Source organism: Gekko japonicus, unplaced genomic scaffold (genome assembly GCF_001447785.1).
Source record: "Gekko japonicus isolate JY-2015 unplaced genomic scaffold, Gekko_japonicus_V1.1 scaffold3414, whole genome shotgun sequence".
Taxonomy (NCBI): Eukaryota; Metazoa; Chordata; class Lepidosauria; order Squamata; family Gekkonidae; genus Gekko; species Gekko japonicus.
In genome coordinates, this window is record NW_015175470.1 from 86,766 (window position 1) to 101,768 (window position 15,003).

A 15,003-nucleotide genomic window follows, 5' to 3' on the forward strand; every position below is an offset into this window, starting at 1 on the left:
CTTCCTTCCTTCCTTCCTTCCTTCCTTCCTTTCTCCCTTCCTTTCTTTCCAAATTACTACCACTAACCCCACTCTGTCTCCACCCCTTTTCTCTCTTTCCCCCCTATCTACCTCTGTCTCTCTCTCTCTACCTCCTCTTCTCCATTCCTCCCTTCCACTCGCCCTTCCTTCCTATCTAGGGCCCGTCGTCTACCGCCACGACGGGCTTTCCTTACTAGTATATATATAATTCCCTTACGTATTGGCCATTTCCAGCTCTCCCATTGGCTGTGCAGTGTATTCCATCAGCCATTGGCCCATTAACCACCACTCAAGAGTACTTGTGTGCCATTGGCTGGGTGCTGGGTCCACTCCTCTCCCCTGCCCACTGCCATCTGGGACACTCTTGCCTCAGAGAATAAACTATCAAAACTGCTGTCTCTCCTGACGAAGACACTTCTCTTTCTTGGCTCCTGTCGGACTAACTTTTCCCTCGGTGGCTGTTGCTAGGCAACCAAGCTTGGTTCTGTCAGTAAAAAGGCAAAGAAAGAAGCCCTTTCCAGGCCTTTGTGGGGAACTTTTGGGGGCCAGTCCTGACTAGGGTTGCCAGTGCCAGGTTGGGAAATTCCTGGATATTCTGTGGTAGAGTCTAAGGAAGCCAGAGTTTGGGGAGGGGAGAGGCCTCAGCTGAATAGAATGACATAGATCCCACCCTCCAAAGCAGTTATTTTCTTCGAGGGGGGGGAAGAGATCAGTTGTCTGGAGTTCAGTTGTGATACCTGGTGATCTTCAAGCTCCACCTGGAGGTTGACTACTCTAGGTGTAGCAGTTAGCACATCAGAGCAGGGTCTTCCAGACCCAGGTTCTTCCTTTGGAAGCTGATTGGGTGATTTCAGACCACTCACAGACTTTCAATGTGACCTAACTCACAGGGTTGTTCTACAAATCAAAAGACGGGGAAGAATTATGTGAGCTGGAGAAAGACTAGGGTTGCCAGTGCCAGGTTTTCCTAGGTAGAGACTACAGGGAGGGGGGAAGAGATGGAAACTTGAAGTCATAGGAACAGATAATGGAATGTTGATGGTTGGCTGGGAAGGAAATAGAGTTGCCACCTCCAGGTTGGGAGTTTTCTGGAGATTTGAGGGGTGGAGCCTAGAGAGGGTAGGGTTTGAGGAGGAGTAGGACCTCAGACAGGTACAATGCCATAGACTTCACCCTCCAAACCAGTCATTTCCTCCTGGGGAACCATTGTTGCCAATCTCCAGGTCACAGAGATCAGTTCTCCTGAAGAAAATGGTAAGCTCTGTGTCATTATAGCCTGCTGAGGTCACCACAGCAAATTGGTGCTGAGTGCCCAAGGCCAGGACACCGACCTAGAGCCTCTTTCTAGAGCTTGTTGTATTTATTTCCACAATAGGCCTTATTCCTAGTATATAAATAAACATGGAGAGTTTCTTCATAAGAGGCTGAAATAAATTCATAAAGGAACCTGGAGGATCATCTAAAGCCCATTATCAAATAAATGACGGACTTTCTGGGTAACAAATTACTGAGGATTTTAATCCTGTGCTGCTACAAATTATGGGGTTTGAAATTTATTTTTGTACAGGTTTCATTAATTTTACAAGGCACTTTTGTCACTGGGAAATATTTTAAATAAATTTAGCTCTCCAGACAATCCTTTGCTATTGTTCACTGCATGTCTTTCTATCTTCTGCAAAGCAAGGGACACAGTGGCCCATGGAGCTAATTATTGGTAGGTGTGGCTCACATGATTACAGTGGCAAGCTTCAATAATGTCCTTAAGTAGAGTAATCCTGGTTAGCAAACAGCACAGTAAAGCCTTAGCTAATGCATCACAATTTTTGCCATTGGTAAAACCTGCAGAAGAACAGAGTGGGTTTCATTACCTCAAGATATCCCTAACTCAATTCAGCCTGTAACACAGAGGAAATTTTAGTTTATTGAGAATAATTTTTGACAATGGTGGAATCCTCTTTTAAGGACCCCAATGCCTTTCAGATAATGATGATGATGTTTTATAATGGAGAAGACTTAAGCTCCTTGGAGGAAAGCAGAATAAAAATTGATTGATTGAATTAATGAATATTTTACAATTATTTCTTCTCTCTCTCTTTTTCATACCACAGTCCTATCTGGGCTATCTTACAGTCGTTTTGTGCACTGCCCATACGCTGATCTATGGTGGATCGAGGTTTTTGTATGCTACGTCATATCCATGGGGACTTCCTCCTGCTTACATCTTCTCTCTCATTATCCCTTGCATTGTGTTGGTAATAAAGTTTGTTCTGATATTTCCATGCATAGACAGGCCACTTACCGCAATTCGACAGGGTTGGGAGAGGAAACCCAAAGACCTGTCTGAGCCACAGAACCTTAGCGGGTCCTCTGTATAAATTCTTAGCCAATGTACTGTGACTTGTATAGAAGTGTGAATAGCTGAAAATGGCCAAGGAGTGAGCAAATGAGACACACTTAAAATGGCTCAAAATTTTGAACATCATAATTACTCTGTAACCTAAAGACAACCGTTCTTGGCATCAGTTAAATGATCATCTACTTTCCGTTCTGCCATGGAGAACGTATGTTTCTTCCCACATTTGGGATTGAAGGAAGCAATTATAACTGTTTCTTACCTTTCAGCTCACATAGAAACCCACCTTGCACTATTTTGTAGTTTTTATTTTTAATTTTTTTTTTAAAAAAATTATTTTCATTCTGTTTTTAATCCAATTCCTTTTGCATAATTACATATTTCTTTCTTTCCCACCCCCTATCCCCCCTTACTGTTATGGCTGGTACTTGTGCTGTCTCCCTGATGTAGCTAGGCAAGTACTAATGGATCTATTTCCTAGTCCTCCTCTTGCACCCCTTTCTGATGCATCCAAGGGACTGTAGCTTGGCCATTCTGGGAATGTAGTTCTACAGTGCCTGATGTTATTAGCCAGGCATCCAGCATTTCAGATATGCCAAAAAGAGCCTTCAAAGTGTCAGGGGAATGAGATACTCTGCCCATAGCTGTCTCCTGCTTGGCCTGGCCAGTAGCAGTGATAAACATGACAGCAGCTCCAGAAGCATACAATAAAAGGGATGGGGGATAGATAAACATTTTCCTGCCAGTTGTAGTTATCTCTTCCCCCACTCCTGACTACTGTGAATTCTTAAACCAGACTGCCAGTTGCCAGAGTAATGAAGAGATCCTTATATTACCAAATGTAATTAATTTTATTATCAGTATAATGTGTATATAATGACTTAGTTATTTGATTTATTACTGTGTAAACTCGTGTCCATGTGTTAAAGCTGAGAATCATATTTTTAAAACTAAGCATGACAGCTATGAATGCATATGAGCCAAAAGGCCATAAGAATAATAATTTTGAATTATGACTTGACTTCCTGTTCTGCGCCTTTTCAGATGCACATTCTAGTCTTAATGTTAAAAGCACTTCAACCATTGCACAACTGGCAATGGCTTCTCAAAATATTTGTATAAACATGTTATGTGAAATATCTATGCTTGCATATGTAGAAAAGCCCTTTTTAATAAAGGAATTTTGTCCCATTTCAAGCTGGCTATGGCTTTGTGGTGGGGTTTTTTTTTGGGGGGGAGGGGTGTAGTCTTACACAGTGGACTTCTTTTTCCTGTAAATGGATAGCCAGTGGAATATAATTTTCATGACTATTGCAAGCTTCAGCTGTGGATGGAAATAGAACTTTTAACTACACATTTGCAGCAATGAATGGGAAAGAGGTAATAAATCCATCAGAGAATCTTCTGTGTATACTTGCTGTAAAATTCCTGGAGCTAGAGGAGAAATCTAAGCAAAAAGGTATTTTTTTTAAAGCCCCCGGAGGGGATTTTTTTATTTTTTTATAATACTACACAAACTACAAAGAAAAAAGAAGAAGGGGGAACTACAACTAGGGAGAAAGGAAAGTAACCCACACTATACTAAAAGCCCAAGAGAAGGAGATCATTACCCTGTTAAACTACAGTTAGTAATAAAAAAGCTGTTAATAAACAATATACTTTTTGAGATCCTTTCTTACTAAGCTTATGGGTTAGTTTACTTGTTATGAGAAGATTTCCAGAGCTTCTCCTCCAGCTCGCTTCATAAAGGCAATTTTCAGAGTCCTTCCGCCTTTACATCTATGCTAATTCTCTCTAAAATCTTGATGGGTTCTTAGACGTTCACTTGAAATTCTGCAACCCAGTCTTCCTCCGTCTCCAAAGGGATAAAACCGCCAATCTTGAGCCTCTTCCTCTTTGGTCTCATCTTCGAGGCCCAGTGGCATCTCAAAGGCTTCTCGATCTTGAGGGCAGATTCAAACTCTTTTCTATCAGCCAAATTTAAGATGACACTTTCTAAAAACACCTGCAAGGAAGGAGTTAAGTCCTTGTAAATCTTTTCTGTTTCTCTCACGCTTTTCCTCCTTGTCTCTTTGAGATCACTGTTAGTTTTAGTGTCCATCTCTTTTGCTTTGACAGCCCTCTGTTCCATTTTTTCTGCTATTGTTGCCAACTGCAGCTGCCGGGACATGAGTTGTTGATTTATCTTGGCAAGCTGATGGTTAATACCAACAAGTTGCTCCAGAATTGGCTTGGTGGCTTCTGCTATGAGTTCTATAATGTTTACTTCCCTTCTTCTCGGAGTTGTTTTCGCTGACTTTTTTGGAGTGTCTGCCATTTTAATACTTTATTTTCAATATAAAATCACTTTCTCCCCGGCTCTGAAAATCGCCTATACGCTGTTTAATCGCTTAAATGCTCATGGATATCTCCCACAACAGGCTTATATGCTTCCAAAGTCCTTCCAAAGTATCTGTTTACAGTCGCCTCTCTCTCTCCCCTCCCCCTACTCCATTTGTGTAAATGCGTCAAATCCCTCTCTCAGCACGATTCCAATCGCTCTAGAGGTTTTTTGGGGGGGGATTTTTGCTTCAATGTATCTGTTTACAATTGTCTCTTTCTCTCTTTCTCTCCCCCCTCCTCTGTTTATGTAAATGCGTCAGAGAGGCGTCCCTCTCTCACGACGATTCCAATCGCTCAAAAGGTTTTGGAGGTGGAGGGATTTACACTTCTATTTACGGTTTGCTCATTTTAACTCACAGTTCATTGTTGGTCTTTATCTTGACCACGCTCGTAATCGCTCCTTCACCAGATCTCCTGCGCTTGACTGGGTCGGCACATCTTGTGCCTCGCTGAGAGAATGCAGACAGTGGGGGGGACCATCAGGGTGGAGGGCAGCCTCAATTTCCCTGCAGATAGCAGGAAAAAAGGCTCACTCTCAAAAGCCCTATGGCCTGGGGGGGTCTCCCTGACCCCCCGTGGAGGTGCCGATTCTGCAGCACCCCTCCCCTCTGCTGCTGTGCAGTACGCCTTCCCGGAGCAATGGGAAAGGCGTCTGCCATTGTTGTGCCGTAGACCCACAGCAAAAAGGTATTTTGTGGTACATTACAAGCCCATTGACTTCAATTGACTTAGAAAGATGTAACTCTGTTTAGGATTGTGTTGTGATCAGCTTAGAATCATAGAATCATGGAGTTGGAAGGGGCCATACAGGCTATCTAGTCCAACCTCCTGTTCAATGCAGGATCAGCCTAGAGCTTTCCTGACAAGTGTTTGCCCAGCCACTGCTTAAAGACTGCCAGTGAGGGGGGCTCACCACCTCCCTAGGCAGCTGATTTCACTGTTGCACAACTCTGACTGTAATTTTTCTAATATCCAGCCAGTACCTTCCCACTTTTAATTTAAACCCATTATTGTAAGTCCTATCCTCTGTTACCAATGGGAACAGCTCCCTGCCATCCTCTAAGTGAAAGCCCTTCAAATACTTAAAGAGAGTAATCCTGTCCCCCTTCAACCTTTTCTTCTCATGACTAATCATTTCCAAGCCTCTCAGCGTTTCCTCATAGGGCTTGGTCTCCATACTTATTGCAGCATGAGCCCTTGTATAGGCTGGAGACAACTTCAGTGGAGAAAAGCCGGTAAATGAAGTTCTGATTAAGGTATCCAGAGTGGCACAGCCATTAGAGTGTCAGACTAGGATTTGGGACAACCAGGTTTGTATCCCTGCTCTGCCACAGAAATTTACTGGGTGACTCTGGACCCATCACATTCTCTCAAAGTAACCTGCTTTATGGGACTGTTGTTGTGAGAACAGAGTGGAGGAGAGGAGATCAACGTGATAAAGCAGCTTTGGGTCCTGATTAGGAAGAAACATGGGATATAAATGTTAAAAATATGTACCTTCTCAAGCTAAATCAATAACATGCACATAGTTCTGCTCACTGGTATACACAATGTTTTATTACTGTATGTTACCATATTGGATTTCCCCCCCATAAAATGTATGCCACTTGCACACTATGTCACTATGCATGAACACTGTTAATTTAAAATGTATACTATGTATCTTTTTAACATAAATTCATTTTAACAACCAACTTTTTGTCTTTGTTGCTCATATGACGGTAGTAACACCATCACATTTCTTGGTTCTTGTTCCTCATTGCCAATGAAGAAGTGATGAACTATGAATGCATTTTTTTGCCTCTGTCTTCACTGTGGAAGATGAGAAGTGCTTGCCCACTCCAGAACCGCTGACTTCGGGAGGAGTGTTGAATGACCTGAGTCAGATTGAGTTGACGAGAGAGGAGGTCCTACGACTGATAGACAACTTAAAAACTGATAAAACACCAGGCCCGGATGCCATACATCTGAGAGTTCTGAAAGAACTCAAATGTGAACTTGTGGATCTCCTGACAAAAATATGTAATCTTTCATTATAATCTGCCTCTATTCCTGAGGACTGGAAGGTAGCTAATGTCACTCCCATCTTTAAAAAGGGTTCCAGAGGAGATCCGGGAAATTACAGGTCAGTCAGTCTGACGTCGATACTGGGTAAATTGGTGGAAACTGTTATTAAGGAGAGAATTAGTAAGCACATTGATGAACAAAAACTATTGAGGTAGACTCAGCATGTGTTCTGTAAGGGAAGATCTTGTCTCACTAACCTGTTAGTGTTCTTTAAGAGGGTGAACAAACATGTGGACAAGGGGGGCTCAATAGATGTTATTTACCTTGACTTCCAGAAAGCTTTTGATAAAGTTACTCATCAAAGGCTCCTAAGTAAGCTCAATAGTCACAGGATAAAAGAACAAGTCCTTTTGTGAATCAAAAACTGACTAATTAATAGGAAACCAAGAGTGAGTATAAATGGACAATTTTCTCAGTGGAGGGTGGTAAGCAGTGGGATACCGCATGGATCAGTACTTGGTCCGATGCTTTTTAACTTGTTCATCAATGATTTGTAGTTGGGAGTAAGCAGTGAAGTGGCTAAATTTGCGGATGATACGAAGTTGTTCAGGGTGGTGAAAACCAGTGAAGATTGTGAGCCACTCCAAAGGGATCTGTTGAGGATGGGCGAGTGGGCGTCAACGTGGCAAATGGGGTTCATTGTGGCCAAGTGCAAGGTGATGCACATTGGAGCAAAAAATCCTAATATTATAGCTTTGGAAAAGGTGCAGAAAAGGGCAACTCAAATGATAAAAGGGTTGGAACACTTTCCCTATGAGGAAAGGTTAAGGCACTTAGGGCTCTTTAGCTTAGAGAAATGTCCCCTGGTGGAGGTGTGAAAAAAATAATCAAGTTTTGGAAAAAGGTCAGAGAACTGATAAAAGAGATTACAGATATAGATCTCCAACTTATCCCAGAAAGTTATCTGCTTAACATGATTCCGGATAGAATAAATAGAGAAGACTTATGTATCATTCTATATATTCTCGCAGTAAGCAGAATCCTCATAGCTAAAAAGTGGAAATCGGATCTAATACCAAGAACCGATTTCCACTTTTTAGCTATGAGGATTCTGCTTACTAATCTAATACCAAGAAGAGATGAATTAATGGAAAAAATCCTAGAAATAGCGGAAATGGACAGATTAAACTTGATATTAGCAGGGAGAGATGATAATGTTTTTAAGAAAAGGTGGTTTAAAGTAAATCTATGGATGGAAAAAAATGTATAATGTACACTCCAAAAATGTTATGTATAAAGAGAATTTACATCTTTTTTTTGTAATGGAAAATAGATAAATAAACTTTACCAAAAGAATCATCAAAAAAGAACAAGGAATGCTGAAAAAGAAAGCATTCCTTATCCACGGGCCTGAGAGACCAGGAAAGGGTTAACCAGCACAAAAAATAAGACAAAGTTGTCCTTTATCACAGGATTTTTTAATGGTTGCCTCACTCTAAAGACATGATCTTTTAATGGCCAAGGCCAAGACCTTTTCCATAGAATAGTCTCCCAGAGAGGTCAGGCAGAAACCTACCCTTGTGGTATTTCAACAAAGCCGTAAGAGTAAACTGTTTAAAGTAGTTTATGGAGATCTTAAAAGGACTCTTCCTTGCTGACAGAGTTTAAATATGTGGAGGAATGGAACACCAACTATTTAAAGGAGAATAACTCAATGTATTAAAGAAGAAGCAAACTCTGAACAGAGGAGAGGGAGAGAGGCTTAACTAACTAACTGCTTTGAGAGACAGAAAGGGAGGGAGGAGGCCTCAGTTGGAGCAGGAAGCCTCCAAAGAGCCAATCAGGAGACAGGAAGGCCATAATTCAGATTACAGGAAGTCCCTAATCTAGCTATGCTCACTAGGAGTCCTTCAGCTGTGCCCTGTAGGCTTTTCTTCTGATCTTCTTTAAGTAGGTGCACTATATAGACCTTGTATACTCCAACATTCCTTACTGGTTTTAATGATCTGGTTGAGTCTATGATTATTTTAGGGGTTGTACTTATTGTGGTTACCCACCTTGGGTTTGAATTGTGTCAGAATAAAGAAGAGGTATATCAATACTCTTAATAGCCCATAGTCAATTTATTGTGTTTAGCCAGAGGCCATCACAAAATTACAGAAACCACAACTAAATAAAATACAGAATATATATAAAAATACAAATGCACAAAGAAAATTCCAATAAAAAAGATACTTAGTATGGAATTCAATATATTAACAACAGGTTCAGGTAGCTTCCTCTTTCTTTGCAGCATTGGACCATATCTTTATTGCAGCAACAGTGAAGAGTGAGACTCTATACGAAAGATACTCATCAGTATCGGAAAGTAAAAATATGATTCTTCAGCATCTATATACAAATGTAAAGCAGATAAAATTCCCACCAAAAACTTAGACCAGGGGCCTGAATATAAAGGGCAGAAAATAATATAATGGGGTAAATCCTCTAATACATGAGATACTCTTAATTAAAAAATGCAATTAAAAATAATTAGGAGCATTTTTGTGTGTGAAACTAACTTGCCACATCTGCATCACTTTGAGGATTGGTGCTACATTCTTCAGAAACCCGAAGTTTAAAAAATTGTAATGGTGAATCATTCACTTTTGGGAAAGTATAAAAATCCATTTTCAGAAAACACTTCTGAAGGAGATGATTTTAGAAAAATGCACCATAGTGAACAGCTTCAATAAGGCCGCCTTGATCTCTTTGTTTCTCATGGTATAGATAAATGGATTGAGCAATGGAGGGAGTATGGCATAAAAAAATGCAAAAACTATATCTAGATCAGATGAAATATCAGTGGCAGAGCCTCCGTAGGCAAATATTCCACTGAATACGAGCAGAAAAACCACAGTGAGGTGGGGAATACAAGTGGAGAGGGCTTTTTTCTGACCCTGCACAGATGGGATTTTGAGCACTGTTGCAAAAATCTTCAGGTATGTTAGAATTATGAAGATAAAACATCCCATTACTATGCCACAGGTAAGCAGAATAACCCCAATTTCAACAAAGTACAAGTCAGAACAAGAGAGTTTGAGTAATTGTGGGATTTCGCAGAAGAATTGATTGACCACATTGGAGCAGAAGGTGATTGCAAAAGTGCTTCCAGTGTTTAATGTTGAATGCAGCACACCACTGATCCATGCACTGGCTACCATCTGAATGCATGCTCCTTTGTGCATAGTTGTCTCATACTGTAATGGATTGCAGATGGCGACATACCGATCATGTGCCATCACTGTTAGGAGGGCAAAATCTGACCCTACAAAGAAGAACAGAAGGAAAACTTGAGCTACACATCCAGAATAAGAAATTGTTCTGCTGTCCATGAGGGAATTGGCCATAGCTTTGGGTATCAAGACTGAAATCGAACCAATATCCAGGACAGCCAAGTTCATTAAGAAAAAGTACATGGGGGTATGCAGGTGACAATCAAATGATACTGCCATGATGATGAGAAGATTGGCCATCACTGCTATCAAGTACAATGCCAGGAACCCAAAGAAATGTAAGATCTGTAGTTCTTGAATGTTTGAGAATTCCAGGAGCAGAAACTCAGTTATGGAGGTAAGGTTGGAATTTTTGTCCTCTATACCCATCTTCATGCCACCTGTGGAACAAAGTACAGGAGATTTTTAACTCACATAAATCAGAATCACAGTCAACCTAATAACCCAGTGTTAAATGAGGAGACAAGAGGGGAATCATGTGAGCATGGCTGCCAGCCTGAAAAAATCTAGGCTGAGCTTTGGTTCCCCTTTTTTAGGTACAAAAGGCTGAACATGGCCAAAGGTTCTTTAAGTAGAGGGGAGAATCTTCAAAACATGTCTTCCATCTGTAAAAGATCAAGGCTGGACTTCTGTTTCCCTTCTTTTTTCATATTTAAAAGCAGGGTGAGGGCATGAGCCTTTTGGTGCAAGCCACAGGGCTTTCGGCTCTCGAATTTTTGCATGGCTGACAGCCTGTGGCCTTGAGTTAGTTGGTTGGTTGGTTGATTGATTGATTAAATTTTTACCCCGCCCCAGTTGATCCTCAAACAACCCTGGTTCTTTAGTTCCCAAAATATATATTGATATTTTTATTTGGTTTGGGGTTTTTTTGTAAGCGTCTTTGGGTCCCCAATGGAGAGAAAAGATAGGTAGGTAGACAGAGAGACAGACAGACAGACAGACAGTGGATAGACAGTAGATAGAAAAATATTTTTAAAAACTTTGATATTCTAAATAAGGACAAAGTGGAGGGGGGTAATTGTCACATTAGCTTACCCAGCCCTGATATACTATATAGGTAGAGATTTAAAACTGTACAAATTGCATACCCCTAGGCTCTAATAACTTGAACTGGACCCTATGCATGGTGGAAGTGAAGACGCTGTTCCCTGTCTCAGCCTCCATACTTTGTGGCAAGAGAGTGTAGATAGCTAGATAGACACACTGACCTTTCCTTCCTGTGTTTACTCTTCTGCCACTGTCCCCTTTGAAATATAGATTGTATTCTCAGGGACAATTTCCTTCCTTCTGTTCACTCCTTCTGTTCACTCCCCCCTCTCCCTGCACACACCATGAGGGATGACTTGCTGTCCTTTCTCAGCACCATGAGGCAGATGGCCCTCTCACCATCTGCTTCCATCCTTAGCTAGTACATTAGTACTCTATCCCATCCCTAGTCTTTCCTGTCCAAAAGTTACTTCTCAAATAAGAGAGAACCGTTTCTCTTTTCAACTTGCAACGTGGCTCTGTGTAGCTTTGTACGCTGAATAACCTGGTAAAGTGACACTGCTGCATTTGGAGCTTTATTTAAACACTCTGCTAACTATCGGGATCTGGACTAACTACACCAGTTAACACCAACAGAGCATAGTGATATGCTTCTGCAGTTTCGACTATTCGGTTTGCTCTGAGGCAGAGAGATGTAGCTTGTGGACCTGAATTGCCAGACAAGGCCACAAGACAAGAGAACCCTATTTGTATAGCTTCTGAGTGTACATGGGGAATCTCATGATTCATTGTGCCTCCGAGCAACTCATTCACTATGCTTCTGAAGGTGATGCAAAGGGATAAGAGACAGATACATCAACAAAGGTTGTGACCAAGATAGGGATAGGATAGGATTTGGGCAGACTTTTTTTAGGAGGGGAGAAGGCAACATTGCCGATGAAAGAATAAAATCCGAAGTCCATATCATGCTACAGATAATATATGATCAATTTTTATCATATATCCTGTACAGATAAGTGGGAAGAGTTAGGCTAGATGACCACCTGCAATATCTTCTGTGAAGGCTTTAAAATAATTGGGTTACATCCAGCCAGATTTTCTACTGTTGGGAAACAAGGGGAGAGATTCTTCTTTAGCAACCCAAAAAGCTATGCTGAGGATCTTGGCACCTACATGGACAAAAGCCATTTGGGACAGGGGTGTAATAATGAGAGGAACTGGATTAGATTTTGGGTGGTCGGTCTGGCTGGATCTAACCAACTGTCTGGGATTTTTTAGAATCAATTCAAATAATACATTGGAAGCGACCCTTGCTATCCATTAGACTGTTACACAAAGAGGTTATCATAATGGACCAGAGACTCTGATACACAGGGACATAATTGAACTCTGCTGAATGATGTGAGGCTGAGACTGCAAAAAAAAAAGATTAAAAATGGATAGGAGCTCTTCAGAAGTGGGAAGGTACATGAATCAATTTTCCTACATAAAAGAACAGAAGTTTATATGATACCACACCATTCAGCCAAGTTTGAAGCCTTTCTCCAGCTTTCTGATAATAGTGGAAGGATAAAAGTCGTTCTCTCTGTTTGCGAAACTGGGTATTAGAGAAAACAGATAAAAATTAGATATCGTAGTAGGCAGATTAGAAGAAGAGAAAAGGTTAGCAATCTTTTTCCTGGAATGCTGCAATCATGCTTATAAAAAATATTACTTACTGAGACAGATTAAACACTTTAGGGGATAATGTCTATGCCAGATTTAATTTCTCCACTAGATGCTTTAGTCCATACCTCGATTCATCTAAGCCACTGAATCTTCTAATGGAGCTTGCAATAACATATGCAGCTGATTTCTCATTATATCTAGATTTTAAAAACACAAAAAAAGCCTTTGAGAATGGGAATGAGATTCATTTGAAGTCTGTTTGGTCTTGGTAAAGTGCTCCCAAGAGTCCAGCATCCCTAATCAGAAAAATCTGGGGAAATTCTTTTCCCTCAGCTGAATTTTTCTGTGTATGCTGGCTGTGTTTGAATGCATAAAATGAGACTTTCAAGAGCAAAGTCTATTTCTCCTGCAGCAGTCATTTGCAACTGGATTTTCCTAAAGTGGACAAGGCAATCCAGTTGAGAATGAGTGCTATAGTGCAAAGATAGTGCCACGTCCAACAATGTGTGGATGGAGCCTTTGAGATGTGGCTCTTCTGATTGTTATTACAATTTATGTAACGCTTCTCACAATATTAGGTGACATAATTCTTATCTCAAATACAACACTGTGAAAAAGCTTAGATTACAAAACACCAAGTTCTTCATGACCTTCAGGGCATTCATTTGCCATTCATAGGCTGTTCAGTCAACCATTGGGCATTTGGTTTCATTATTGCACAATGCGGACAATATGGAAATGGGACTTTATCCTGCCAGTGATGCTGTTGCCTCATCCCCTGCTGAATATATATATAAAAAGAAAAACATATAATGGTTACTTGCATTCTCCAAGGGTTCTCCTAATGAAATCATCACATGACCTACATGACGAATCCTGATGTGTCAACCAAACATGAACAAACCAACAACAATTCCAAAATCCAGTAGTTCCACATGCAATCAGAATGGACAGTTGTGTTCCAACACCATTACTGATCATCTGTATGCTGTAGAAAGGCCCAGCACACCCCAAACGTCTCCTCATTTATTGATTTATTTGTATTAAGAACCTTGTACAGTTCCGCAGGGCCTGTAAGACGGAGCTCTTCCGCCAGGCCTATGAGTAGGAGCCGCCACGGCCACCAATACCACCGCCCTTTTACAGAGAGAGACCGCTAGGGTGGCTGAGTAACATCTTTCAGCACCCGGCCTTCCCCCCCCCCGCGACGCAATAAGAGAGGAGTTTACAGGTGCATCCATTGTACTGATTTTAATTTGTTTTAACTTTGTAACTTGTATTATATATTTTGTATGTTGATTGCACTCAGTGCCTTATGTGAGCCGCCCTGAGCCCGTTCGCGGGGAGGGCGGGGTATAAATAAAATAAATAAATAAATAATAAGAAGTGCCTTGCTGAATCAGACAACTAGTCCATCTAGTCCAGCATCCTGTCTCACACAGTGACCAACAAGTTCTTCTGGAAGGCCAACAACAGAGCATAGAGGTCGAGACCTTCCTTTGATGTTGCCTGCTGGCCCTGGGATTCAGGGGTTTAGTGCCTCTGAATGTGGAGATTTCCCTCAGTCACCACAGCTAATAGCCACCGATAGACCTATCATCCATAAGTCTATCTAATCTTCCTGCCCATACCTCTTTTCTGAGCCAAAAAGACCTTCTTGAAAAGTTACTTGCATAACTTTGGAGCTGCAGATGGAGTATTCTGAGCCTATGAAGCTCCAAAGTCATGCAGATAACTCCCAATGAGGCCCGTCTGGCTCAGGAAAAAAGGCAGGAGCCCTCCCCATAGCAGGATTAACCCAAATTAGGCTTCTTCAGGATTAAAAAAAATGATGTTTCCACAACTGCAATGAGACTGAGGGAAAAGTGAGTCATGCCTTGAAGTCCATACCCAATTAGTTAAAAAAAGGTACTGTGTAGCTTGTCCCTGAGTAACGGTTCATTGGCCTATGGAACTGGGCCGCTGTTGAACTGAATCACGTTTTCAAATTTGCTTGCATAATATTCCTTAAAGAATGCTAACTGTGCTTCAATCAGATTAAACAATTGTTAAAAGTTAAATTCCTGAGAAACTGTGCACGGATTTCAGATTCCCTCAATAATATTATTGTGTCCTGTGGGGTTGGAGGAGAGTTTTAAGGATATCGTGGACTGCCAAAAAGAGTGGCTTTCGAGCAAGGGAAACCTTTACCTTTACCTTTAAGAATGGAGGAGCTGGCAGGATGGGCTAATAGGATGCCAACGCAGCTTCCCTGGTGGACAATGGGAGGCGAGGTGAGTCATTCGGAACACAGTTTGCCTTTTATATATA

General features: G+C 41.2%; 2 protein-coding genes across 2 annotated transcripts in view; one reads left to right on the plus strand and one right to left on the minus strand.

Moving 5' to 3' along the window:
- LOC107122809 (metalloreductase STEAP4-like) overlaps positions 1–3,560 on the plus strand; it is a 30,604-nt gene extending 27,044 nt beyond the window's left edge. The window contains exon 5 of the mRNA XM_015425951.1: positions 2,130–3,560. Coding sequence (XP_015281437.1) covers positions 2,130–2,396 — 267 coding nt within the window. The 3' untranslated portion in view covers positions 2,397–3,560. The remainder of the gene's footprint in view (positions 1–2,129) is intronic.
- Positions 3,561–9,435: 5,875 nt separating this feature from the next.
- Positions 9,436–10,407, minus strand: LOC107122802 (olfactory receptor 14I1-like). Its single transcript, XM_015425943.1, has one exon. It carries the CDS (start codon positions 10,405–10,407, stop codon positions 9,436–9,438), a length of 972 nt encoding a protein of 323 aa, XP_015281429.1.
- Between the last annotated feature and the right edge of the window lie 4,596 nt (positions 10,408–15,003).